Source organism: Amphibalanus amphitrite, unplaced genomic scaffold (assembly GCF_019059575.1).
Source record: "Amphibalanus amphitrite isolate SeventyFive unplaced genomic scaffold, NRLGWU_Aamphi_draft 001188F_arrow, whole genome shotgun sequence".
Classification (NCBI taxonomy): domain Eukaryota; kingdom Metazoa; phylum Arthropoda; class Thecostraca; order Balanomorpha; family Balanidae; genus Amphibalanus; species Amphibalanus amphitrite.
This window is the reverse complement of record NW_024882682.1, coordinates 116,825-144,618: the sequence shown is the minus strand read 5'-3', so window position 1 is coordinate 144,618 and position 27,794 is coordinate 116,825. Positions and strand designations below refer to the sequence as shown.

The 27,794-nt window shown below is 46.5% G+C and overlaps 1 protein-coding gene across 1 annotated transcript in view; it reads right to left on the bottom strand.

Moving 5' to 3' along the window:
- Window positions 1–1,310: 1,310 nt before the first annotated feature.
- The window catches only part of LOC122370946 (protein cab-1-like), a 44,148-nt gene continuing 17,664 nt past the window's right edge, over window positions 1,311–27,794 (bottom strand). Inside the window, exons 3-8 of the mRNA XM_043346936.1 lie at window positions 25,594–25,810; window positions 11,186–11,410; window positions 10,246–10,312; window positions 8,523–8,684; window positions 7,753–7,852; window positions 1,311–5,669 (exon numbers count right to left, since the gene is read on the bottom strand). Of these exons, the coding sequence (XP_043202871.1) occupies window positions 5,589–5,669; window positions 7,753–7,852; window positions 8,523–8,684; window positions 10,246–10,312; window positions 11,186–11,410; window positions 25,594–25,810 (852 nt within the window). The 3' untranslated portion in view covers window positions 1,311–5,588. The remainder of the gene's footprint in view (window positions 5,670–7,752; window positions 7,853–8,522; window positions 8,685–10,245; window positions 10,313–11,185; window positions 11,411–25,593; window positions 25,811–27,794) is intronic.

Genomic DNA, 27,794 nt, shown 5'->3' with positions numbered 1-27,794 from the left:
AGGGCATACCTCCCTTATCAATGGACAACATTATCCGAGTGATCATTATGAATAAGACTTCAGATTCTCCGCAGAACGGTCAGACTTCCCAGGTGCTTTCTTCATGACGATCTTGGCGACGGTTGAGACGCAGGAGGACCATGCTGATTGGGGCTATGCGTGACGCTACTTGTCCCTAAACTTCTTCCACCAGCGCTTGTTGGTGAAAACGGCGGCTTAGAAGTGTGAGGCAGCGTCCTTCCATGTGTTGCCACCTGCCAGCTTAGAGCATGCCAACAGCGCAACTACGAACCTCTCAACTGTAAAGCTAAGCCTTCATGCTTAGACGTTCAGTAAATGCGCCGTTCAATGGTTAAACAATTACCCATGCCAGTGACCCCCATTGGTAAAGGTCAGCTTTTCAGATAATCTCCGCTTCAGAGAAAGACTCAGGGACACAATTCGTTGAAAGGAACGCGATATTTAGGAGCACATTGTAAACACGCCAAGTTGCTTTAAATAAACGGTCGACGGAAGTCATCAAAACCTTCGTCGCATCCTATATAAGATTTTGTGGGGAGGGGTCTGAGGGGAAGCGCGTGTGAGCTGAAATAATGAGAGAAAGAACATGATCTCTCAGAACGAGCTGAACTGTTAGCTGAGGTCTGGATTTTGAGTTCATTATTCTTGAGAATTATTGGCTACGGTCGTTATTTGCAGGCTACGGTCGAATGGAAATCCGAACAATTACACATATTCAAGATCATATCTGGTACGTAAATAAAATAGTTCGTGAAAACTGTACATGCATCAACAGGAGACACTCTGTGGCAAAGGTTGTTGGTATCGAAAGATCATTTCCTCGCGGTTTTGATATGTTTGTGCTTTGAAATGTGACAAACCACTCCATTTTTGACTATGTAAGATACGCTTGGCAGCAAAAGCTGCCAGACCGGAAACGTACACTTCCGGTTTCGTGATCTGGCTAAAAATGCACATGTATTCTCCTAAAGGGTGCCTGACAAACATATGTTAAAATCGCAGTGAAAGTCGACAAAAAAAGTTTTCGGCTCTAATGGGTTAAGATGAGCAAATACTGTCATTGGTGCTTTGTCAATCCACCAAATCTATTCGTTACGAGTGAATGAGCGCGAACTGAGATGGCACGGACAATCCCGGTCCCACGACGACATTATAATTGTTTGATATAATTTGTCTTTGACACCTGTTCGATCTTTCGATCGAAGTTTGTCATCCATACACTTCAGATGTCCATTGGACAGAAATACTCGTAATTGCTTCACTGCACGAAACAGGCGTGAAATTGGTCGTCAACTCAAAAGTTTATTCCTCGTAATTGAAAGCATTTTCAATTCAGGTTTAATCCTCCGGAAGTTTTACATGTTTTGCATATGGAGCAAATCACATATTGGCAATAATTTCTCCGTTTTAAATTCAAAACCTGGTAACTTGAGTTCCGGTCTAGTGAAATGACAAAGGACTGATTCCAATTTCCTCTATCATTCCGGGCTCCAATTATCTACTTATATAACACAAACGGCGTTTATATTTACCCGGTCTTATAATCGTAGCACAACGATCCAGCGAAAGCCATTACCGTTTTGGATATTGTGATAGAAAAAAGAGAAGTGTTTCGCTTTATCTGCTGTCAAATAGGCTAATGCTATTTCGCCGATATTAATTACACTGCCATTTCCTAAACATATGTTTTTTTTCGCACAATGTTACCTTTAGATGGGATCGATCAGTTTGCGCGCAATCGGGATGGATATAATGTCATGGGTGGGTAACACGTCATGGATGCAGATAGACTATCGCGGATAGATTGCATGTCATAGATGGATAGAATGTCATTATTCGGTTATCACTCGCGGACGAATATTCGACTTAATAGACGGTGCGCTGTAAGCACGCCTTATCAACAAAACATGCAAAGTTAGAAGTAGTTCGGTGATGTTAGGCCGGATGATAAATTGACACATACCTTATACCTAACTAAAGCCGAATAGCTGTTACCGGGAAAAGTACAACACCGTTCGTTGTATAAACAAATGCCAATTATGTTTGCGCAAGAGTGACAGAATCCGAAATTCACCGTACAGTAGTTAACTATTGCACAGGAGACGAACAGAACACACATCGCTGTTCCGAAGAGACACGTGGCACATTCAGGTACACCGCCGGCACGGCGCGGCAGAACGAGCGGTTCAGCGTTCTGACGTCCCCACAGAACAGAGAACAGGACCTCGATAGCGACTTTACGCTTAGAAAGAGCGATACAGCGTTCCAGCGCCCACAGAACAGAGACGGAGCAAGAGCTCGCGACCGATACGGATTCGGCGCACACGAGGGAAGGGGCTAGCCCATTGAGAATGGTGGTACAGGGGCTGGCCACCGATACCTATAGAAAAGACGGAGCAGGGACCACACCGGTCACCAATACCAACACCATAGACGGAGCAACGAGAACGCCCACGATTCCGATAGTTTACTTAGACGGAATGCCACCCACCGATACCGATAGAAAAGACAGAGCACGAGTTGTTCTGCACCATCGCTGCAGTACATCAACAGACACGAGAGAGCGCAGCGTGGACCTTACGTCGCCGAACGGTGCACGACACAGCGAGCGCCAAACTAACAACCTACGCTATAACTAATTCCTACAGTAAAATAGCCACTTCTCTTACTGTTTTATAGATTTTCACCACGAAAACGTCAAGAAGAATAGAGATTCAGGAAACGATAGCTACATCGGCTAACATTTCAACGAGCGCTAAAAGACAGAAGACTACAAGAAAATAGCGTATTCGTCAGAAAGTGCGTCCGCCATATAACACAGGACTACAGCTACGTAACTACTGGCATAACACTGCTGCTGGCCAACCTACGAGCTAATACGGATAGCACATCCACATCACACGCCAGTCGAGACGGTCGACGGCGCCCCGGCCGATATGCACGATACCTAACGACAAAAGCGGCCCATGCAAGGTTATATTGGCTCGGCACCCGTCATGTTATCTGGTAACGACATCACAGACACACGAAATAAATACACATAGGTTCTGTTATTTGGTAGATGCAGACCCGGTAAAGCTTCAGCTTTAGCATCTACGCTTTGAGGTTGGTTACTTGACACTACACAGAAGACTATAGGTACGCTGTAATTATTTCAACGCATAACATATTTTTAGTATGTAGTGTATCAATCCAGATGCTTCTCTTTGGATGAGTTGTAGTTTTTTTTTTTGTATTTCTTCGGAAAATTTCAGTCAATGGAATAGTTTCATTTGCTGCGTCGGTTGCAGATGATGGTTCTGCCCTTTCTCTGGATAAGAAAATAAAGTAAAGTAAGCCAAGAGCCTTCTTAGGTTAAATTGTAGAGCTTGAATGTCCGTTAACATTAAAGAACTGTGTAATTACATTCACATTTAGCTCAATTTACTATTTGATGCCTTACAATCAACTGGCACTGGTAAGCCCGTTAAAATCATTCTTGTAAGCTCAAACGCGCTATGTCTCGGCCAAAAAGACTAAATCGTTTCGTTATTGAGTTTCATGATTCAGATTCTTTCTCTAACTGAGCTTCTGATCTTCAGTGACTGGATTTTTTTCGACAATCATCGCACTATTCTACAGGGTGTTTCACAATAAATGTTACTTTTGAATAGCTTAAATGAAGATCTTACTTGTTCGTAAGCGCGTAAATTTTATATGCATTTTGCTGCAAATTTGTTACGGTTTTTAGTCCTTATATCTTTTTTTTTTCAAACCGTCAACGGTTCCATCTGTATGGACGTGCAATGCCAACACCTTCAAAACGGGTCAATTCGCCGTGTACAAATGATGAGGCAGTATGGGTGGTCATGCATTACGGCGCTTTGCGAAGTCTGACCGCAGTGCGACGGAGTTTCGGTAGCCATTTTAAAAGGAGGAAGGATATTCCGTCAAAAATGTCTTTCAAACGGGTGGTAGAAAGGTTCCAGAAGACCGGAAACAAGAGACCAGCCCCGCCTCCTGGCCGGACGGCGATCCCAGAAAATCTGGTTGAAAAAGTCAGACGGAAGGGTGGCATAGTGGAGAACCCGTGAAGGGTGCTGAACTGAAAGTTATATGTTCATCAGTCCTGCTGTTCTGCTGTTTCATGTGGTAATACTCATGAGCCATATGTAATACATGTCACTGAAACATCGTCGTTTGAAAAAGCAACATTCATTGTGAAGGACCCTGAAGCTTAACAGCGAATTGACCCGTTTTGATGGTGTGGACATTGCACGTACATAAAGAATGCAGTTGATGATTCGTAATAGTTTGGTAAGGATAAAAAACCCGAAAGAATTTGCAACAAAATGAATATAGAATTTATGGGCATACGAATAATTGAGGTCATTTTAAAAGCTTATCAAAAGTAACGTTTATTGTGAAACACCCTGTAGGAACTACAACCGGGGCGTATTTAATGGCGTCGTCCATTAAAAAGACGGAAATCATGGTATCTCTTGAAGCTTCTTTATATCAACGTTGTGCTTGTGCCACCAAAGCCATAAAACATAAATACGGTGCCTAACTGCTATCTTACTAATGTGAACTGTTACTAAAAAGCCATGCAATGGCTTCTAATGGATTCATACTGCTGCCAGTGCTCGCCCAGGACTGGATTGACTCAGGGGCAGGACTGCGCTGAGAATAATGCCTAACTTTGCGTATACTATCGTCTACCAAGTACATACCACTCATTCTTTTTCGATAAAACTTTAGTAATAATATCGAGGGGCGGTAAGCATAGCAAATCCAATTACAGCGCTCCGGCGCCGACCTTGCTTATCAAGAAAAGGTAGTTTCGCCTTAACGAGATGCCAGATATATATATGTAAATTATGACAGAAATGAGAATCGAAATTCTCCCTGAAAACCAAATAAACGGGAACACGTTAAGCCTTTCATAAATAACACGCCGAAAATCTGTTTGCTTTTGCCTTTGCCAAAACAAAGCCAGGTGTGGTGTTCTACTCCGTGAAAGATGGACCTGTCGTTTGGCTGTTGGGTGTGTATATTACATATGTCTTCGAAGAAGCTGTCTAAATGTAGCTATGTTTTTAAGGACATTGATTGTGAATGTCATTATGCGTACCTAATAGAGAACAATGGAATTCGCTTCTTCTTGTGCATGCTAGCCCATATGAGTTTTTCAATGTGTCCGGAAAACACTGGCTTGTGCAGCATTGCCGTGGAGAACAATTCATACGAAAATAAATTTCATGGAATACGCAACTTTACCAGTATAATAACATACATCCGGTTATTGACGATTAAAGCCTATTTACGATGACGTCATATGAAAATAGCTTTATCTCTATGCTCGCACAGTGCGCGGTCATGGGCTAATAACTTTATTTTAGCAGGATAATAGTGGCGAGGCTGACTGATGACGCCGGCTGTGATCGTATGCCGCGTCCCGTTCTCGCTGTGGACTCAATATTCCCGCCGGCCGGCCGGCCACTGCTCCGACAGGGACGAACCCTGCTCCAGGTGGCGCTACCGATCCCGGCGCAGTCGGCGCAGGTGGCGCCACCGTCGCCGGCCGCTCACTTGCTGTCGCTAGCGGCGGGCGGCGCCGGTGTCTGGTCGTCCTGGAACAGCGGGTTCTTCACCTCCATTTCCCCGGTCTGTTGAATAAAAATGCAAACAATGGGTTAGTGCATGGTGCATGGTGACTGCGATAATGTAAAGCTCCTTGTAAAATACGCTTGAAATTTTGAAAGGTAAAATAGTTCAGGATTTTTATCATTATCGTTTCCTATTAACTACTGCACCGTCGTTAAAGACCTGGGACAACGTAACTCGGCAAAACACTATTTTCTAATGGAAGATTAACCACCTGTCTAAATTGGCTAATTGGATTACACCACTCACAGGCTCGAGGTTGTTCTGCACGCTGACATCAATTAGAATTAGGTACCTATAAGCACTCGAGTCGAGGATAAGTACGCAGCCAAAAAACAGCACCGCACTGCACAGACACTGAAGGATTCCAGGCACGTCAAGAACCCTCTTCCAGCTTGTGAATTATACGCGATCAAATCATAAAGCTGTCGGAATTCAAAAGGCAGGCACTGACGTGATGTGATGCGAGCGCGAGCGCGACTGCATGTTGGATTTTATTCTCATGGGATTCGACCGTCGAACACATTTTCCTAGAACTGCTAGGGAGTTTTTTGTAATCAATCATACCACTTATTAAAATTTAAATGTGCCAGAAAGAGAATGAACTCTTTTAGTTCTAGGTGCAATGCCTAACTGGCTTTAGCGGCATCACATATACCATATCATCACATCACATAATATGTATTTTGGTAGTTTTTTATTTACGGGCCTGATGGATTACAATGCTCTTCCATGCCCAGCATGTTCGTGCTTATATTAGGTAGAGATAAGATCTACTCAAAGGTCACCAAACTTCTAAGCTGTCTTGCCCTTTACTTCAGCCAAAGATTGTCACAAATAAAACGTTGACGATTTTCTCAACGAAGTTCCGACTCGGTGGGACATAAATAGCTCCCGACTGGTGGTCCCTTGAGCTGATCTTCCGGGAGCTGGGAGCGTAGAGCACCGTTGCCCCGGGTTACCAAGAACTCAGCCGAGCTAGTGGCTGGTGCCACCGGTAATCTCTGCTCCAGTGGCGAGTTCTTTGAGCGGGGCTCGGCCGGGTCGGTTAGACCAGGCTGCTTACAGAGATCAGGCAACAGTTCAGTGGGATGTATGCTGAGAGCACTTCCCGGTGGAGCTAGGTAAATTCACACTTCATGCTCAGGACAGCAGGCAGTGAGATACAAACTCGGCCAGATATCGCATACTGGATACTGTCGTCAAATACTGATCACAAAAGGTCGTCACCAGATTTCAGACAGCGGACATCAGACACAAACAGGAAAAATAAGGACATCAGACACCAGACAACAGACAACGGACAACGGATCGCAGAGAGCAGATATCGGACACTAACAACGGACAGCGTGCACGATCCCATCGCAATGTTATCGTGAGTACACAACACCGCTGGTGACCGGTCGCAGTTTTATAGCCAATCACGGCCGATATACGGATCGATCGAGCCCGGCGGCCAATACAGCGCCGATTGGACGAGCTGTGGTATCGGAGACAGAGCCAAACAGACGGTGCGCCACCCGGCCACCGACTGAAACGACTGTCGACTGATCGTGTAATGTGTAGTGTGTACTGTATTTGGGGTCTCCATGCGCGAAATGATAAGCGATAAGCATGCTTCTGAGTGAAAACTGACCCGTATGCGTACTAGCCAAGGTGGGCTATGGACACTCGTAAACAGCGTAATTATTGGTGTACTGACTGCGGGAAAGTCCGGAACACTCGCACAGTGTATGCTTATACTGACCGCGGCGAGTCCGAAACACTCGTACACGGTGTAGTGCTTGATAGACTGACCGGAGCGAGGCCAGGACACTCACACAGTGTAGTGTTAGTTCACCTCTATAGCCTTGGTGAGTCCAAGACACTAATACACGGTGTTATACTCACCGGGGCGAGCCCGGAACACTCGCCGTTCGAACACGGTGTAGTGTTATACCTACTTAAGGGGCCCTGAGCTCTTGAGTGTTATACTTGAGGTGTAGTGTAGTGTTATGTATACTCACCGGGGCCTGAGCTCTTTAGGTATATGGACCTGAACGAGTCCGGGACACTCGTATACAGTGTAGTGTTATAAATACTCACCGGGGCGAGTCCAGGGCACTCGTACACGGTGTAGTCGCCCTCCTCGTTCTCCTCCTCCGAGTCCACGTCAGAAGCAGAGCCGTGGCGGCCGTTATGGGTCCTGCAGAGGTCAGCAGAGGTCAGCAGAGGTCACTGGAGGCCACCAAAGGTCACAGATCAGTGCGCACGGGAGATAGACGGATATAACCAAGGCTGGCGGCCCGTTTTTATCCAAAGAAAACGATATATTAAATAAATGAAACGGAGTATTCCCGTCAAATCTCTACTTCGTGATTCTTCAGATATGTCTGTCTAATAGAAGCGTCTTCCAGTGACGGTCACTGCCTTCTGATCTTTTTACATCCTGCGCATCACCAGATACTGTCTACGCCTGTGATGTTATCCGCTTCCTGTGATGTCTCCGTCCCCTGTGATTCGTTCCATCCCTGGTGGTGTGCCCGTGCTCCATTACGGCCGTTGGCGATCCCTGTTGACCGGCAATTGCCCCGTCCCGCCCACGTCCTGGTAATTGGAAACAGCCTGGGAGGAGAAGCCCTTGCGGGACAAGACCGCCCACGGCTAGGGTCAGTGTCCGGAGAGAGATAGGAAGGAAGGGGAGAGTGACGGAGACGGAAAGAGATCAACACAGACATAGACACCTGAGGCACAGATATCGATACAGAGACGGGTGCAAAGACAAGGGCGAGTGGAAACAGAGACAGAACGTCGCTTCGGATGAAGAGGGGAGTTGAGTTACCGAGTACCTATATGACAATCAACGAAGTACTCACTTTTCCATGGCCATCATCTGCTGTTTCTGGTGCTGGTAGTGGTACATCTGGGCCGACTGGGCCAGTTTGCGATCCCCAGACGGACTGAGGTCGCGGCTGGGACCCGTGACCCCATAAGCAGGATACTCGGCGTCACTGGCGGCCTTCGAGCGCTTCTGCATCCTGTAACACACGGCGGTCGAAGTCAACCAACAGCAAAAAAGGCAGGAGCGCATCTGGCTGCATTAGAAACATTGAGGGCAGACACTCGGCCCGGCATTGAGGGCAGCCCGGCTGTACTATCAACTCAATTACGGACGTAAAGACGCTTCCGGTCAGGTATCCTAGAAACGCCGATCGATGCTCTTGGGCATCGTGTGAGTGGTTAATGAGCAAAGTTACTGTACTGCTGGCAGCTGGGGCTCTTCGCAGAACTCAGAGCAAACAAAGCCCTCCGGATCTGCGCCGTAGTCGCAAGTGGCTACGACGTTGAAGGAACTTGGAGTTTTGCCTGGGAGGGAAGGTGAGGCCCGGAGTTGACTAAATTTGCTGAGCAGTACCTTGGTGCGCGGCACGGGGCACAACAGGCAGGCGCGCAAGACCGCTAGATTTAACCCTCGCCCGCACATGCCATTTTTCCATCCTAGAACGCACATGGGGGGGGGGTGGTTGCCACCCCCCCCCGCGCCATTTCGTTCCTGTTGGAGATAGAGCTTAGCGGTAAAGACCAAAAAGATTCTTTGGGAAGAGACGAATCCAACGATACCCAGTTTTACCTTCTCAGGTCAGTCATTGACCTTCCAGGTCAGGTCAAACTAAAAAATGTTGCTGTTTTGGGTCACCGTTGGATATCAAGTGCGCTGCTTATCAAATACCGATGACGATGCTGTTTTCTGGTGCCAAGCCAGCTAGAACCTCTTTGTCACACTATCCGACCAGAATTTTGCTGCTGAGGTCATTTCAGGTCAAGTTAGGTCAAGGTCAATTATATGTGTTTGTATGTCTGTCTGTGTCTGTGTGTATACTGATGTGTGCACCGATTGTTTTTGGGTCCATATCACATGAAATCATGATCTGAGAAGCTTTTACCAAAAATGCAGTCAAAAAACTTCACAAAAAGTAAATTCAGCTTGCCTAAAACGCAATTATCTTAGATGACCTAGGTTGACCTTGACCCTGACCTTGACCCCTGTACATCGTCGAACAACATGTTCCATGATAGGTGGGAGGTAAGACTGGCAAAAAAAGGCCGAAATCAGGGTGTCAAAAGCTCACAAGGCCCATGGCAAACGCAAGATGTTGAGAATTGGCCATTTGGGTCATGACATGACCTGAAAAACAAGGTCATATCTCCGAAACCAAAAATCACAGAAACTTGAAATTTTCAGTGGACATCAAGAAAGGATAGACGAGCAGCTATACGAAAAATCAGCCTTCTAGCTCTAAAAATGTTGAGTGCAGAGCAGAAAGACTGCCTGGGGGGGTGGCAACCACCCCCCCCCCCATGTGCGGGCGAGGGTTAACTGTGCACTGTGCAGATTATGTATAGTTATACCGACCTCAGTTCATTTGCCATTGCTGTTATCTAGAAATAAATGCAGCCAACATAAAGTATCAGACGGAGAAACAGCAAGATATGCGATCTGTGCTTGACCATGTACACTTATTCACGGTTCACACCTAAGAGTTATGAGAGTGTGCTGTTGTGACGGAGCGTTTACCAATAATTATGTGCGGGCCTCACCGGTGGTAGCAGAATCCTCCGGCCACCGTCACACCGACTGCCATGGCGCAAACCCCTGCCACCGTCACTGAAATAAAACCAAACCTTCAGAGTAAATAGGGAGCGTGAGAGCTGCGAGAGCACGGCCCAAACGGCAAACACTGCTCGGTTACAGTTTCAAACAGTACGCAGGCATCAGAACCACAGATTCAAGCAACATACCAACTGAACTGTGAAGCCACGAGTACCTACAAAACGGTTATTATCCCCCAAAATTACGAAGTTAAGACGTGATAGTTGAGTCTGCAGTTTCAAACAGCTATACTTACAAGCGGTGGGACTACCTATATGAACTCAAACAACGTATAAAACTGAAAACGTCGGGTCATGCACCAAACTTATGGACCCGTAATGGAACATATGCGAAGAGTCGGTCATTCCATCATAAGAAGAAATAACTGGAAATGTTCGATCCAGTCATCCTGACATCCTGTCATAAGAAGAAATAACTGGAAATATTCGATCCAACCATCCTGTCGAAACGTCATGAAACTCATTTGAATTTATTAGAAGTTATGCTCAGAAGATGAAATGTGAATAACGAATGCTGCATTTTGTTTCATGCGTAATGAATCAAGAGAAATGGCCAGCATAATTCACGAGTCTGACAGCGCAAATACTGCTACGTCAAAGGTGAGCTGTGACGTATGATCGAAGTAACGCGCAAATGACGTAAAAAAAGGTTAAATATAAGGTCGAATGAGGAAGACCTTCTTTGTATACCTAAGCCTTCGCACATTATGCTTCCGTGAATCCCATCTTTAGTTTTAGGATTTTTCCTAATTTTACGTGGCTAAAGACTCGTTCCCATTCGCTTCGTATTTTAAACAAATTCCAAGGACAGAGCATTCACCAAAGGGCAAAGCAATTATCTACGCAAACCAATCAAGGCTCAACTCACCGATGAAATAGATGTCGGACATATTGTCGCGGCTGGGTGCCGGTGCCAGCAGGGCGTCCGCCTGCACCTGCACCACCTGCGTGTCATCCGAGGGACGCTTGTGACGGGCCGGGTCATGGCTGACTTCCTCCGGGTCACCGCGATACCGCGCGGTCACAGGAAGGTCACCAGAGGTCACGGCAAGTGGCGCCGGGGCGTCGGTGACCGCCGCCGCAGCGTCAACGACTGAGGAAAAAACGACCGAGTTAGAAGTAGGAGACTCGTGACCATTGCAAATGGGGTGTGGCAGCCTGAAAGAGTTTTCAGTGGTCAGGAAACGTTTCTACAATGCATAGAGCTGCACCGAAATGAGAGCAAAATGTATTTTAGGTGAATGGCAGGGCCGAGGCTGAAGCCTGAAGGCCGAAAGACAAAGTGGCTTTGAAGCAGCATTGCGGTACATAGTTATACAGGGCGGCTTTGCGACATGTGGATTGCGGAAATGATTTAAGGCATTGCAGATGCCATGGTAAAATGGTTCGGAAAGACATTAAGGTACATACACAGCTGTCGTTCCGCATGATCATTAGATCTCGTTTCGCAATATTCAAAGCCTATGACAATGATCAGATCCAGATCATCGTGGATGTAAATGAGCCATTTCGCCACATCTAAGTATGCACATGAAGTGATCACGTCATGCTACTGGGCTACTGGCCTCTCATATGTGCAAAACAATTTGCATCAGAAGTCAAATCAAGTTATCGAAACCCTATGCTGTTCCGGGAGATGGCACGTCCTGATGAAGTCCGCCAGCCTTTAATCCAGGGCTGCGGAGTCGATGGATTTTCGGCGACTCCGACTCCGACTCCGACTCCGGCTTTCAAAAACCAGCTCCGACCCCGACTCCGACTCCGGGCAGAATTGTCGACTCCGACCGACTCCAACTCCCGACTCCGACTCCACAGACCTAGTAGGGCTGCGGAGTCGACAGATTTTCGGTGACTCCGACTCAGGCTCCGGCTCGGGTTTCTAAAATCGACTCCGACTCCGACCCCGACTCCGGGCACAACTGTCGACTCCGATCGACCCCGACTCTGACTCCGACTCCGACTTCGCAGCCCTGCTTAATCACTTCCAGGCATTGACTCGCAGTCGGTTCACAGACCACAGATTCCCCTCAGACAGCTCTCACAGAGCTGGGACCAAAGACGCCCTGTCCAACCGATCCCTAACATCCGATAGCCATGAGCCACCACAGGCCCGGATTAGCCTTGTGAGCTACAGATGGCACGTGTCTGATCTTCCTCGGACAGTGAGGTCACAGTAGATGTCAAGTGGAACCGCTGGACCCGGAGTGAGCCGGATCGATGGCAGACTGATGCCGGGATCACTCAGGGTTCATCCTGAATTGATGCCGGGGTTCATGCAGAACCACCGAACCCTCACCGGGTCAAATCGATCGTGGATTGATGCCGGGATTAGCCAGAGCTCATGCTGGATTGATGCTCTCAGATTGCCACAGTCGCAGACTCAGCCGGCGATAACATAGCACATGCTCTGTGGGTTTTGCTCAATGCTTTGAGTATAAAGTATACATATAAGCACAAAGCAGCCCACTGAGCATGAAATAATGATGAACGTGTGCAGCAATGCTTCTTCACTTGCGGCGCTTGCAATAGGTTGGCTATGGTGCAGTTAACCCTCGCACGACCAGGCCATTTCTCATAACACGAACGACCAGGGGGGGGGTTGTTACGACCCCCCCCTGGCGTTTCGAAACGGAAGGTCGTAGAGCTTAGCGGAAAAAACCAACGGATTGCTCTCAACGAGATCTCGCGATTGGTGGTATATTTTTTGGTCCTAGGTCAACATTTGACCTACTTTTGACCGGTCAAAGGTCAAATTTTCGGAAAAATAGACTTTTTTCAACTTTCGGCGGCGATTGCGGCAAAACGGTGGGAGATATCGACTTGAAACCTTCACTATCGTGTTCCTTAATCAATTCTCTATCGTTTGGTATGTATTTCGTTTCCCTAGCTCTAAAAATGGCGCGTTGGGAGCGCCGGAAGTCGGCAAGGTCACAGTCGGCGGCAGAAATTCGAAAAATCAAAATTTAAATTTTTGAAATCTGATTGTATTTTTGGATTTGGGAGGTCCATTTGCTCCCTATAGAAGCTAATATTGCTGCATATTCCCATTGAGGTGACAAGAATTAGCAAAATAGTGGTTCGGGCGCTTTTCAAAAATAGTACCGGACGCTGTTCCTCTTGTGACGTCATAGCTCCGTGACCTGACCTGACCCGGTCAAATTTCTTATACGATATGATAGCCAATACTTGCCCCAACATGCATGGGAAGTTTCATCACGATCCATCAACCGATGTCCGTACCACCGGCAGGAAACCTCGGGCGTTGGCACTCAGTTTGTGAAAATCCGGCCGGAGGCTGTACCTCTTATGACGTCATAACTCCGTGACCTGACATGACCCGATCAATTTTTTTTTCGGCAAAAGATGCGCAAAGGTTGCCCCAGAGGGCATTGAAAATTTCAGCCCGCTACGACAAGCCGTTTAGCGTGTACTTCGAAAAAACCTCAGGGGGGGGTTGATACAACCCCCCCCCTAGGCGTTCTAGGGTTAATTAACATGGTTTAATTGCACTGCACTTCTGCCTCGCTTTTACGGACTTCACCGTTCTCATTGTGTGGTAAAGGCCAAATTAATTAATCAATATAGGCCAACAAATTAATCACATATTGCGTCGAGACCGCGCCGCTATTACGTCGAAGCGTATGTAGTTGCGAGTTGTGACTTTGCTACACTCGCACTGCCTTCGGTTTGACAGGTGTACTCATTCCGCGACTCATCTGATTGTTGTTTAATCTACTTAGTTTTCAGTTTCATTTCAGTTGGTTCCGGTTCCAGCCAGACTGATGGCTGCGGTATTCAGGCACCTGCAGCTGGTTTGGTAATTGGCCACACTGCAGCGGTGGTCGGACGTTTATTTGACGGATACCCAGCATCCAGGGTCGAAACGTTTGGCTGCTGGAGTTTTGTTCTATGATTGCCTGTAATAAAAATTGCATTTAATGTCCAAGTTTTACTTATCATCAGTTCCCATACAGGTATCTCAGTAAACTAGCTTGAAAATTTGCTATTTCGAGTTAAATCTAAAAAGGGACCGAACTCTGACCGTTAAATAACCTCCTGTCAGCGCTCAGCGCTCACAATCAGTGTTGAGACGCAGCCCGCAGTATATGTCAGCGGGACATGTGAAGTGACGTCACCTCTGCGCGGCGCTCGTGGCCGTTCACGGGCGGGTGATGACGTCACTCCCCACCTGCTGCTGACGTCACTAGTGACGGCGGCGGACAGTGAGCGATAGTCCTGTGTTTGCCCGGATCCCCTCCCCCTCAGTCCCATTCCGATAGGCAGCAAACTCTGCCACCACAGCTAAAGGCCGTCATATATTAGAGTGTGCCTAGGGCGGGACGGGATGTCTGATCGGCCTGGAACGGCCCGTGTAGCAACAAAGGTCCAGCACAGGTCACTGTCTACTGCCTACTAGCAAGAAGTAACACACGGTAGTCGGGCATCTAATTTAATCCGACGTCCCTTTCATCGCAAGCATGCCTATTACGCGCGGGCGGCACATTAACAGGTGTGCAGCTGTATGTGACAGCTTACGCCTGTCAGACTAATGCTTCCCTGATGTACTCGTAATCCTTATGTAGGCTCTAGGCACCTAATCCATTCATGCCAGAGGTTGTGTGTGCTTGAAGTTGAACATGTTCCATATCGCTGCCCATTCATCGCAGCATAACGCTAATTCTTTTTTATTAAGTTCTTTTTAAAGAGCTGCTGTGCACCATCAGCCACACCAGTCTGAACCAAACTGCAAATTTATATCTTTTGTCCAACATCATAACCCGCGCACCGACGGGGGTCTGCGCCAACTTCGCACCGACGGGGGGGGCGGATGACCGCCCCCCCTGAGATCTCGAGAACGAAGCAAGATAGCGACAAGCGGTAAATGGCATCGGATACGCACGGTCAAGATCTACAATTTTTACTAAGGTCATTTTCAGGTCAGGTCAAAGATGACGTCACAGGGGTCGAAAAAGTCAAAATGGCGGCGCTAGATATGGAGAGAGTTTTCTCGAATAACTTTCAAATTAGTCAAGATAGGAACAAACTAAGGGCATCATCGTAATCCTCTCGTCAATCCGCATCGAATGATATATATGTTGACCTCGAAAGGTCAAGGTTAAACGTTGACCTCAGGTCATGTGACCTCGAGGTCATCATGTACAGCCCTCTGCAAACTGCGTGGTAGGTATTCTTTTTTCGACAAAAATGAGAATAACGCGGAATACTATGCTATCGGTCATTCGGAAATCGTAACAGCAAGACGCGCTAGACCCCGCCCCTTAGATCGGCATCATCACCGTATCCATTTTTCATCTAGTTAGGCAATTAAACCCAAAAGTTTATATTTGCCCCCAAAACAAACTTTTGCATTTTGTCGCCACACAAGGCGTAAACTTTGTTTATTGATAAACCTAATCGAAGGAGTGGAGCATGGCGCATCTATTTGCAGTGAGTTCCGACCGACTGATAACATAACCTTTGAGTTATTATCGGTTTTGTCGAAAAAAGAATACCTACCACGCAGTCTGCAGAGGGCTGTACATCATTCGATGCGTCTTGACGAGCTGAACACAATGAGACCATCCACGCGTCTGTATCTTGTTCCTGTACGGAGTTATTGGCCAAAAACCTTTGGTGACCTTTGATGACGTCACATGACCTCAGAGCTCCCCAACAGCAAAACAGACCTCAAGGTAGTGAAGGTTGATCGTACCTATATGAAGTCATGTATGGTATATGGGGCCATTCCGACCCGTTTTAGTGGTAAAAACAGGGAGTTGATTTTTCCCCCATTGACTTATAATGGGGAGGTCGCGAAATTGACCTGACCTTAGTTCACCGATATCAAAATTCCGAGATATACAAATTGTAGCTACTAATGATCTAATAACATCCTGCGACTTTCAAAGGCCTCCGACATCTACTGTAGCTCTGGCACGGTGACAAAGTTGCAAAAAAGTGACTTGAGGTTGGGTCATTCAAAGTGACCTGGTGACCTGACCTTGAAAGGTAGGAGGTTCAAACTTGCACACCATATGTAAAATTGATGAGGGAATAGTCATACCAAATTTCGCGGCGCTACGCGCCGCGGTTTTCCCGCTATTCGCGAAAAACCTCAGGGGGGCGGATATCCGCCCCCCCCCCGTCGGTGCGCGGGATAAACGTCCTGTCGCACGACTACATGTATGCAAGTCGTAAGCAAGTCACCTCCGCCCCCTACCGTCTCTCCCGTTCGCCTGTCAAGAGTCCGTTCGCCCGTCTCAGTCCCCTCTCCCTCCCCCCGTCGGAGCCGCTCCGCCGCAGTACCGTCGAGCTGCCGCGCCCGTCGACGGCGCCCGGAGGTCGGGGCGAGCTGCGACAGCCGTCAGTTTCCAGCTGACCGATCGATGAGCGAGAGAGCTGCCCCCTCCCCCTCCCCCTGAGATCAGCTACTGTAGGACACGGGAGGTCGGCGGCCACCCGTCGGTGTGACGTCGGCTGGGACGGTGGGCCGCTGCTGGTGTTTTATACAGTTTGTTTGCTTTTGTTTGCCTATCATGTGATAGCCTGTCTTTCTCAGTTGCACAGGCATATTATTTTTCTTTATTTTATATTTATTCCTTGTTTGCAATCATGTGTTTGCCTGTTTCTGTCTGAGGTTAAATTGTTGGAGTTTATTGAATTTTCATAAAGTAGAGTCGGCATATATTTATTTTTGTTTGTACATTGCCAAGTTGAATGAATTGAACCATTTGCACTTAGCTGATCCATACATACATGTTCGTTTTTCACTTGTCACTCGCTGTCGCCGCCCATCGTTTACCAGCATGTGCTGTGTTGCAGTAGCCGCCGCCGTTCGGCCCGGGGTGCCCGTCTGCCGCGCTGCCTTCCCGCCCGACTCGGCACCAGTGGTGGTGACCAGCAGCCGGCCGCTCTCATCGTCCAGACCAGACTCTCTCGGCTCTACTCCGGCGCAGGCTTGTGCACCTCCAGCCGCTCACAGTCCCAACATCCCTATCATCATCCTTCGAGAACCTTACAGAATGCCCTTTGCACAATCACCCATAAGATTACAATTAATAACTTTAGCCCAGCCCGCCAGTCATGGCGTGTTCCCCACATTGACACTAACGAACTCACAATGGTCACTAAACAACCTTTACAAGAACATTAGAATCATGCTAGTCATTGGTGGCGTTGAAACAAACCCTGGACCAGAATTGTTTGACCACCTCAACATTGCTCACATAAATATAAACAGTATCACTGCAGGGGATAAAAAACACGAGCTTATGCAATTTGTAAGCATGAATAGTATAATGTTATGCGCTCTTACCGAAACAAAACTTGATGATACGGTTTCTCCTTCGTTATACCAGCTCGATAATTACCATGCCCCTTTCGTTCGACACAGAGATAGAAATGGCGGAGGAGTTGCGTTATATGCTCACGCTTCGTTACCGATAAAGAGACTTAGAGAGCTAGAGATCGGAGACGAAGAATGGATCTGGGCCAAAGTCTCGGTGCATAAACTTAGCTTGGTAATATGTTGCATATACTTACCACCAAATCAAACAACAACCAGGTTACAACTGTTTATTGAGCGAATGACTGAAAGCGTTTCACTTGCACAGACCCACTCACCCACAGCTATAATGATATTAGGGGATTTCAACGCTGGAAATATATATCTAAATAGTACTGAACACAAGCATAGCGGCATCACAAACTTTGATCGCCAGCTCAACGACACTTTCAACATGCTAGACATGAAGCAACTCATATCACAGCCAACACGCATAACTGACAACGTCAGTAACCTGAGAGACTTAATTTTTACAAATAATACTGACATTATTCTACACAGTGACACGCTCTCAGCATTCTCAACTTTGGACCACCTTCCTGTAACTACATCACTGAGTACAACACACAGTTCATCAAACACTGACGTTACGTTTAAGACAATCTGGGACTATACGAGACTTGATGCTGATCTTTTTACCAGACTTCTTATAGACACGGACTGGGATCATATTATCGACAATGACGTAGATATAGCAGCGGAACAATTCACATCTGCCATCTTAAAAGCCGCCGAGACATCAATACCACATAAGAAGATACCAGTGAACCAGCGTAAAAAACCATGGGTGACATCAGACTTGATTAAACAAATAAGAAAGCGTGACAGACTCTTCAGACGGGCTAAACAGACTCAGACCACTTACGACTGGGAAAGATGGAAACATCAGCGTAACATCGTAACGGCGGTAAACAAACGACTAAGACAAACCCACATACAAAGCCAAGTTCAGAAACTCTTACAGCACAAACAAGACCCGCACAAGTACCACCAAACACTTCGCAAATTAACAGGTAAGACAGTTGACAGCATCATTCCACCGCTAGAAACGACTGACGGAAAAGTACTGACAGACGACTACGAAAAGGCGACATTGTTAAACGACTACTTTGCCAGTCAGGCAAAGCTCGACATTCCAAATTCGCACACCGTACCAATGGACAACATAGGACACACGACGATTCCCACCCTCGGTACAATTGAGACAACTGAGAGAGAAGTCCTACGAATCTTAAACTCCCTTGACTCTAATAAATCCACTGGCCCGGACAAAATCCCAGTAAAAATATTAAAATTATGTGCACTCATCATAGCAGGCCCACTTTCGAAATTGTTTAATAAGTCTCTCGCGTCTGGAATTTATCCTTCAACGTTTAAACAGGCCAATGTGAAACCCATATATAAAAATAATGGATCACCATCTGATTATACCTGTTACCGACCCATCAGTCTTTTATCTTCCCTTTCAAAAGTTTTTGAAAAAATTGTCCACAAACGCATTTATGATCATTTAACAGAACACTTATTATTGACTGACAAACAGAGTGGATACCGGAAAAAGCACAGCACGGAACAACAATTACTTTATTTGACCCATAACATGCACAAATCACTCGACTCAGGACATGACTTCACAGTAATTTACCTGGACATATCAAAATATTTTGACAAGATCTGGCACCAAGGACTATTATACAAATGCAAACATGACTTTGGCATAACTGACTCACTGTTAAAATGGTTGACTTCCTACCTCAGTGACAGACGACAACGAGTGCAAATAAACAACACCTTTTCGAACCAACAAATTGTTAACGCTGGCTGTCCTCAAGGCTCTGTACTCGGACCTCTCTTAGCCTTAATGTATCTTAACGGAATTCAACAAAACATCGACAATGAAATTTTACTTTTCGCAGACGACACATCTCTTCACGCATCCCACTCAACGACAGACCTCCACGACGTAGAACTTTCACTTCAACGCGACCTTGACGAAATATATAAATATGGCAGAAAATGGGCAATTACATTCAACACAACAAAGACAGTCCAGCAAACATTTTCACGTAGAAATAATTTCACAGCACCACGTCTCACATTTGGTAGGAATCCCATACCCATTCATGAAAACCATACTCATCTGGGATTAACATTCTCCAATGACCTACATTTTCACCATCACATCAACAAAATTTGTAAAAAGGTCAACCAATCACTAAGCCCACTATATCCAATTGCACAGTACGTACCCAGGCCCATTCTCGACCAAATTTATAAGACGTATATCAGACCACACTTCGACTATTGCGACACAGTATACGACGGACATATCACGACACACGACGCCATGCGACTCGAGAGACTACAAAACAGAGCGGCAAGACTCGTGACAGCAACCTTATTTAGAACACCAACTGACAAGCTTTTACTCGACTTAGGGTGGGATAGACTATCGACGAGAAGACGCATGCATAGAATAACACTTTATCACTCATTCAACAGCCACGAAGAGTACACACCACAATATATTAAAAATACAATGCCTCACACACGCGCTGAAAACACCGGACGAGTCTTAAGGAATGCCAGTACACATACAACGACACCTAGCCGGACCACTTCGTACCATAATTCATTTTTTCCATTAACGGCTAAACACTGGAATGATCTCCCCGAAACCATCCGATCCCTGCCACGAACATCCTTCAAAAAGACCATTTCTGAGCGGCTGGGGGTGACCAAGCCTCCAAAATTTTATGAAACTGGGTCTAAATTGGGAAATATTTTACACACAAGACTAAGAACCGGAATGAGTCACCTGAACTCTCATCTCTTCCAAATTCAAAAAAGTGAAACATCAATGTGTGCTTGTGGCTTTCCAAACGAGAACGTTCGGCATTATATCCTTGACTGTGCACTCTACGAACCACTAAGGCTAGAAATGTTTCAAACTATTTCTTATCAAATAGGTATTGAGCTAAATGAAATTTCTCCTAAGCAAAAACTTGACTTTCTTATTCACGGTGAAACTCTGGACGATGAGAGCGGCTGCGCGGTCGCACATCTCTTTCAAAAATTCATTTTATCATCAAACCGGTTTACAGAACACTAAATTCAACACCAAGATACCACCTTGATCTAGGTTGTCAGGCTGCGGTTGGACGTGGCGCTCCGGGCTGACCGTGCGGTGGCTCGCGCACACTGCTTTACTGCTCGGTGTCTGTCGTGGCGGCGACAGCCAACTCGTATACTTTGAGTTTTGCCTATCAAATGTTTTCTGTATCTTAATTTTAGGATCTCATCTGGTATGTTTTTGTCTGTTTGTTTGTATTTTCTTCTTCCAGAGTGATGCTCAAACTCAAGCGCTTTGTGCTTTTGCATCCCTCTGCTGCATTCTTCCGGAATCTTTCTGTCTTTGATAATAAACATTGTGTGTGTGTGTGTGTGTGTGTGTGTCGGCCGTGTACCGAGCTGGGACCAAATTAGACCAGTTGTCGCAACTAGTCGCTCCGGGAGCGATGGCGGTACGCCCCAGGACTTCTCCGTACCGAGCCGCATGTGGTAAGCGTACTCGGATATGAGGAAAGTTTGGAGAGCTTTCATGGTATACATAATGCTGGCGGGAAGCGAATGTAATTTGCAAATAATGCTGCGAAGTGATTAAGTTTTATTCCACACGATTTAAGCTAATTGAAGCCATCTACAATACTATATTGTCCGCGAATATTGTTGGGATTTACCACCACGAAGAAACGGTTACATACATCATGCGATTGTTATCAGTTCCATCTTTCCTCGAACAACCAATCGTAAGATTCGTTCTGCAAACTGTGACTTCCATCCCTTATATTGAGGGCGTGCAATCGATCCAGCATTAGGGCGTTTCTTCATTACCAGGTCTTCTATTGGAGATCAGATCAGTTTCATAGATCATTCACGTCAAAACCGTTCGGTTTGGTCTAATTCAGGCGACGGAGCTGCCAATCAGATGCCAGACATGCTTCATCAAGGACTAGTTATTGGACTTGCGAAGCTGAGGCTGAATTCAAGCCCGACTCACGAGTAAGTTTACGTATATCTCCTGCATGGAGGTTGGAACTGCAGCCTCCCTTGGACTGCAGCCTTGTGCTGTTGGCAGTGGCATTGATTAGTTCACCTGTCACCTCTCGTGGTTGATATCATAATCATACTTAGGAAGGTGGAGACATGGCGTGGCATGTTGGACTGATTCCGCACGGCACGAAGGGAAATTCGTCACCAACAATATTTCGTGACTGGTGCAATAAACCTAGTATGGATCTGACAAAACATATCCGCGCTTATCAGCCTAGAACGTCATGTATGCGGTAACAATGGTGTAACAGTATCAAAATTCAAAGAAGTCGCCGTTGCACTGGTGGAAATGTGATACATTTGTTCACGGTGACTACATTTGTTGGTATACCAATTCAATACGACCAGTCAGGATGACTGGATGACAGGAGGAGCCGAAAACGTCAACTGGATGAAGTTCTCCCATTGATTACAATTTCTTTATCTTGTAAACAGTGAATGTATGCGTAGAAGGCATGCAACTACGATACACTACTGCGTCTGCAGCTGCCAATTTGTGAATGAATATAATATGAAAAAAGCGGAGATTGCATCAACAGCTTTTTATTTCCCCATAAACACAGAAAAAAGAAGCCCGATAAGCACACCAAGCTATTGCCTATTTACCCACCTCTATTTCAAAATAAAAGCACTGGAGTCCAGAAACGGATGTAAGGTTAATTTCTCTAAAGAGCTATTCTTTTAGAACTCAGTTCTCCTCATACGGACAGTTTAGTGTGGAGTGAAACTGGGCGTCCGTCTACCGGAAACTGCCACCGACACTGTATTCAGAAATGCAGCGTCTCGATCCGAGTTTATTTTTGCGGGACTCGGGGGAACAGAACTTCGTCCGTGACGTGCTCCGACCTCAACTTCAGAGGGAAGTAGTTGGCCAAGTTCTGGACATTTAGAACTGAAGAGCAGTTGGGCGATACTCAGTCCATAATGCTGTCAAATTTGATCAGGAAGACGATCAGTAATGTTTGCTCATCTTGGATTGATGTGCAGATGATGGTGATGAGAAGCATTTCCTTTAATAATTATTAGAAAAAAAGATAAGCTGATCTAAATTGCTAGCTAAATGTTATTCGATAAAGCTGACGTTTTATAAGAACAGTTACAAAACATTGACAAGATGATAGCAGCTAGGATTATGACAAGGCAATTCCGATTGTGGAACGACGGGGAGGAATTATGTCGTATATGGTGCTGCGCAGTACGCACATATGAATATTAGGAAAGCAAGTGCTCCTTTGTCATTCTTTACCACGGCGAAAATGCTAAGATCTAAGCTAAACGTTCATAAATGCGCTGCCACTGTTCTTTTGTATATGTTACAGGGAGTATGAGAAATCAGTTAGTTTGCAAACTACCTAGGGAGTTTGCAAACTCCCTGAACGATCAGGTAGTTTGCAAACTCCCTAGGTAGTTTGCAAAGTACCTGGTCGAACAGGTAGTTTGCAAACTCCCTAGGTAGTTTGCAAAGTCCCTAGTTAGTTTGCAAACTCCCTAGGGTTTTTGCAAACTACCTATAGGTAAAATGCAAAAACGACGAAACAACAGCCATATACGAGTACATATGTAGATAAGACGCGATGAATTGGTTCATAGCTCAGAATGAAGCTTGGCAGCAATGGTGCATAACGAGACGATGTGGTGTTTTGATGACGCTCTGTCGCAGCTAACTATTTATTTTTGTCTTGCTCGCAAATATCACCTTACAGATTAATGTCTGCCTTTTTTCTTGTAGTCGACAACATGCTACGATGCCATCCACCTCCTTTCCTTGGACGTCAGCGGCCTCTCCTCCACCGGTCTGGCGTCCATCAGAAAGCGGATGACGTCGCCATGCTCGGCGTCTTCCACGACTCGAGTTATGCCGCTCAGCGCTTCCTCCCACTCCCGGAACCTCTGATCGAACAGTTCGTGAGACATCCCCAAGAACCACAGAGCAACCACAAATCAGAAACTGCGATCACTATGCTGCCTCTCCACACTCCGCTCAGCACTGATGACTCGCCAGCACTGTGCACCGTCCACCAGCCGTGACCCGACAGCGCCTTTCATCCGTATCCCGCAGGCACACACTGACCTGACCTGTTAAGCTCAGGGCAGTCGACTGCTGGCTACCAGGATCGGGTGGAAGCGGGGCGTTGGGTTGACTAAAGATGACATCCTGATTTCTAACCCGCGCCCCGTAGGGGGGGGGGGGGCGGGGCCGAAACGGCCCCCTGTCCTTTTCCGTCAATATCTCCAAACGGCTGCAGCTATCGCCATCAAACTTTCAGGACTTCTCCGGGCATCAATTTTACACATTGTGACCAAAATTTTCCAGAGGCTATGATAGGTTGGCCATAAATGACGTCAGAATGACGTAATGTTCTGCCATTTTCGACCGAAGAAAGTGCTTCGCGAGAAGAGCTGTCAGACCTACAGCTTTGAAGATATAGAAAAATGATCAAGATATAAAAGGTGTGAAATCAACAGGGCTACAAATCTGCCATCTCGGATTTTTAAAATTTTTGTTTTTTGACCCCCAAAAATGAAAAATGAAATTGGATATATTACCCAAAAAATCATAAAAGATTTTTAAGTTTCGAAAAAACGGAAAATATATGATAGTGCCTACCAGTCAACCCAACGCCCCGCTTCCACCCGATCCTGGTAGCCAGCAGTCGACTGCCCCGAGCTTGACAGGTCAGGTCAGTGTGTGCCTGCGGGATACGGATGAAAGGCGCTGTCGGGTCACGGCTGGTGGACGGTGCACAGTGCTGGCGAGTCATCAGTGCTGAGCGGAGTGTGGAGAGGCAGCATAGTGATCGCAGTTTCTGATTTGTGGCTGCTCTGTGGTTCTTGGGGATGTCTCACGAACTGTTCGATCAGAGGTTCCGGGAGTGGGAGGAAGCGCTGAGCGGCATAACTCGAGTCGTGGAAGACGCCGAGCATGGCGACGTCATCCGCTTTCTGATGGACGCCAGACCGGTGGAGGAGAGGCCGCTGACGTCCAAGGAAAGGAGGTGGATGGCAACGTAGCATGTTGTCGACTACAAGAAAAAAGGCAGACATTAATCTGTAAGGTGATCCTAAGGTGATATTTGCGAGCAAGAAAAAATAAATAGTTAGCTGCGAAAGAGCGTCATCAAAACACCACATCGTCTCGTTATGCACCATTGCTGCCAAGCTTCATTCTGAGCTATGAACCAATTCATCGCGTCTTATCTACATATGTACTCGTATATGGCTGTTGTTTCGTCGTTTTTGCATTTTACCTATAGGTAGTTTGCAACAACCCTAGGGAGTTTGCAAACTAACTAGGAACTTTGCAAACTACCTAGGGAAGTAGGGAGTTTGCAAACTACCTGTTCGACCAGGTACTTTGCAAACTACCTAGGGAGTTTGCAAACTACCTGATCGTTCAGGGAGTTTGCAAACTCCCTAGGTAGTTTGCAAACTAACTGATTTCTCAAACTCCCTGTAACATATACACATGAGCAGCAAACGATACATCTTCAGCAGGCGTCTGCGGGTCGAATCCAGCCTCGTCGCTGAGTCTGAGCCCTGAGCCAACTCATCTGACACGTGGCGGTTTTTTATTATGTGTGATGCAGTTTTTGGTGTGGATTACATTAATGGCACGGATTTGCATTTTTCCAACAAAGTTTAATGCGTAGCAAAACTATGATATGCAGGGCCTCGGTTACATCTGTCAGATATCTGGTACCTCTTAAGTTTTCACGAGCACACAAAAACGAATAAAGTAACTTGTGCTAATGGAGTTAGCATGACAAGCTGCTACTTATCCACTCCGTTGCCATCTCATCCAACCCCAGGCGACTGACCTTTGGCGCCCTTGGACGCCGCCTGGCCTTGACCCGGGTCGGCATGTTTGGCCGGTCGGGTCACGACCTCGGGTCGCCGCGGGGCGTGGTACTCGGGGTCGCTCGGGTAGTAGGCGAACCGCCGCGGCGGGTGGACGGTGGACGGGTCCTGTGCCTTGCTCGGGTGTCGGACTGATGAGGGCCGCGGTGCCGGTGGTGGCTGCTTCTGCTGGGCTCGCTGTGGACGGGACAAATAAAACAGTCAGCTAGATCGCAGTCACTTTCTCTCACACAACGGGCCCAAAGCTCTGCCAGCGGGTACTGGGTACACTGGGTACAGAGGACCGCTCTATTGAGCTGTCGATATGATAATCTCTTCTGTCGTGTATGTCGTGTCCAGTTGGCTGGGTCAGCTATGTATATCGCTGAATGGAGCCGACGCCTGCCTCAGATCCACCCCATTGAGCCTGTCTATAGCCCCAGACTATCGCAGGTGGTCTTGGGCTGATAGACTGGCAGTGACAGTCCGACAGGATGACAGTCCCCCAGAGCGACAGGCTGTCGGTGACGGTCTACAGGAGCTGACATACTGTCGGCGATAGTCCTTCAGGGCGACAGGCTGTCAATGACAGTCCGACAGCCACTCCAGACAGCCTGTCGGGCGGATCGACGCCGTCAGACGCTCTCTCGAGTCTCGATGCACTGTAAAAAATATTGACTAGCCCCTCGTCAAATGATTCTCAACGCTAAGTGTCGGGGGTACAGACTAGTTTTGCATCCTACTTTTGACACACGCTGCGAGCCCCTGGCTTGTTGTGTTCGTCAGATGACAGTTACCAGGTGTCGGTTAGTTTTTAACACGTCCCAAAAATAGCTGGAGCGTTTCTGCCTTGTTTTGGAAGCAGGTCCTCGTTAACCCGCGCCCTGGTGGGGTCTGTTTATAACGCGACCTGGTGGGGGGGGGGGGGCTATTTTTTGCCCCCCCCCTCGTATCTCCGAAACTACTGGACGGATCCGCAAAATTCTAACGGCGTTCGAAAGGCCTGTCAAATTTGTCGAGGAAAACCAAATTTCATTGACCTCGGGGTCACCGATGACGTCACAGGTCAGGTCAAAGATGAAATGTTTCACCGTTCACGGGTCTTCTAGGGAATGCGCTATAACACCGAGGAAAACGCATTTTGTCGAGACGATAGGCGTTATCACAAGTGTATTCGCGGCCATTGGGGCGACGTAAGAAAAGAAAAACCAACTGGCCCCAAGAACTTTAAATTATCAGTTAGCATGCACCTTTTCCTTGATGTATAGAGAATTTACCATTATTTGTTACAGAAAATTGCATTTAAATTCTTCCATTTATGCTTTTTTCATCGTTTGCACAATATGTTCTTTTACTAAGCTAGAAACACTAATTAGAAATAGTTCCCGCATCATCAAGAACTATAGGGAAGGCTTGAAGTGAATAAAATAAATTAAACGGTTTTGTTATCTATGCGAAAGCACTTCTAAAATTGCCTGTAGAAATATTGAAGGCAAAAGTTCAACTTTTTCACAAGACGGATGTCTATAAACCTATTTAACTTGTGACAACTCAGCCGGTATTTCGTCGCCTACAGCCCAGCTTTCCCTAGTGACCGATAGAGGCGCTGCTATCGATGTCCGCCCGTGCCGCCTAACGAATCAGCGATAGGGCGTCAGTTGCCTAGTAGATATATTACTATTAGAGGTCACTGACAATACCAGGTCAGGTCACAGGTCAGGTCACCAAGGGTCACAGGTCAGGTCACATGAGCCCAACTTTACTAAGGTTGTGTGATGCATGTTTTATGGCCAATTTTTCATTTCCAACTCAATGGTATTGGTTATAAGACTATCAGGTACGGCTTAAGTCACTTTCTGGTGAAGTTCAGGTCAAGGTCAGGTCAAGGTCAGGCCAAAAAAGGTCAAATTTTAAAGTTGATAGTTTTGCATAAAATGGGTATTGATTCGATGCAGCTCGTCACGGGGAGTCTAATGGTGGTCTTTGTTTTGCGCTACGGGGTCTAGAACTGCTAAAAATTGAGTTTGAAAATTTGACGTCATCAATTTTGAACAGTTTTTTCGCTATAACTTCGCCAAAAAAAGAGGTATCGATCTCAAATTTTGTATGTGGATGGAAGGCGGTAAGGACTATCACATATATTCCGGTTTTTGCGAAATTCAAAAAACTTTTTGGATTTTTC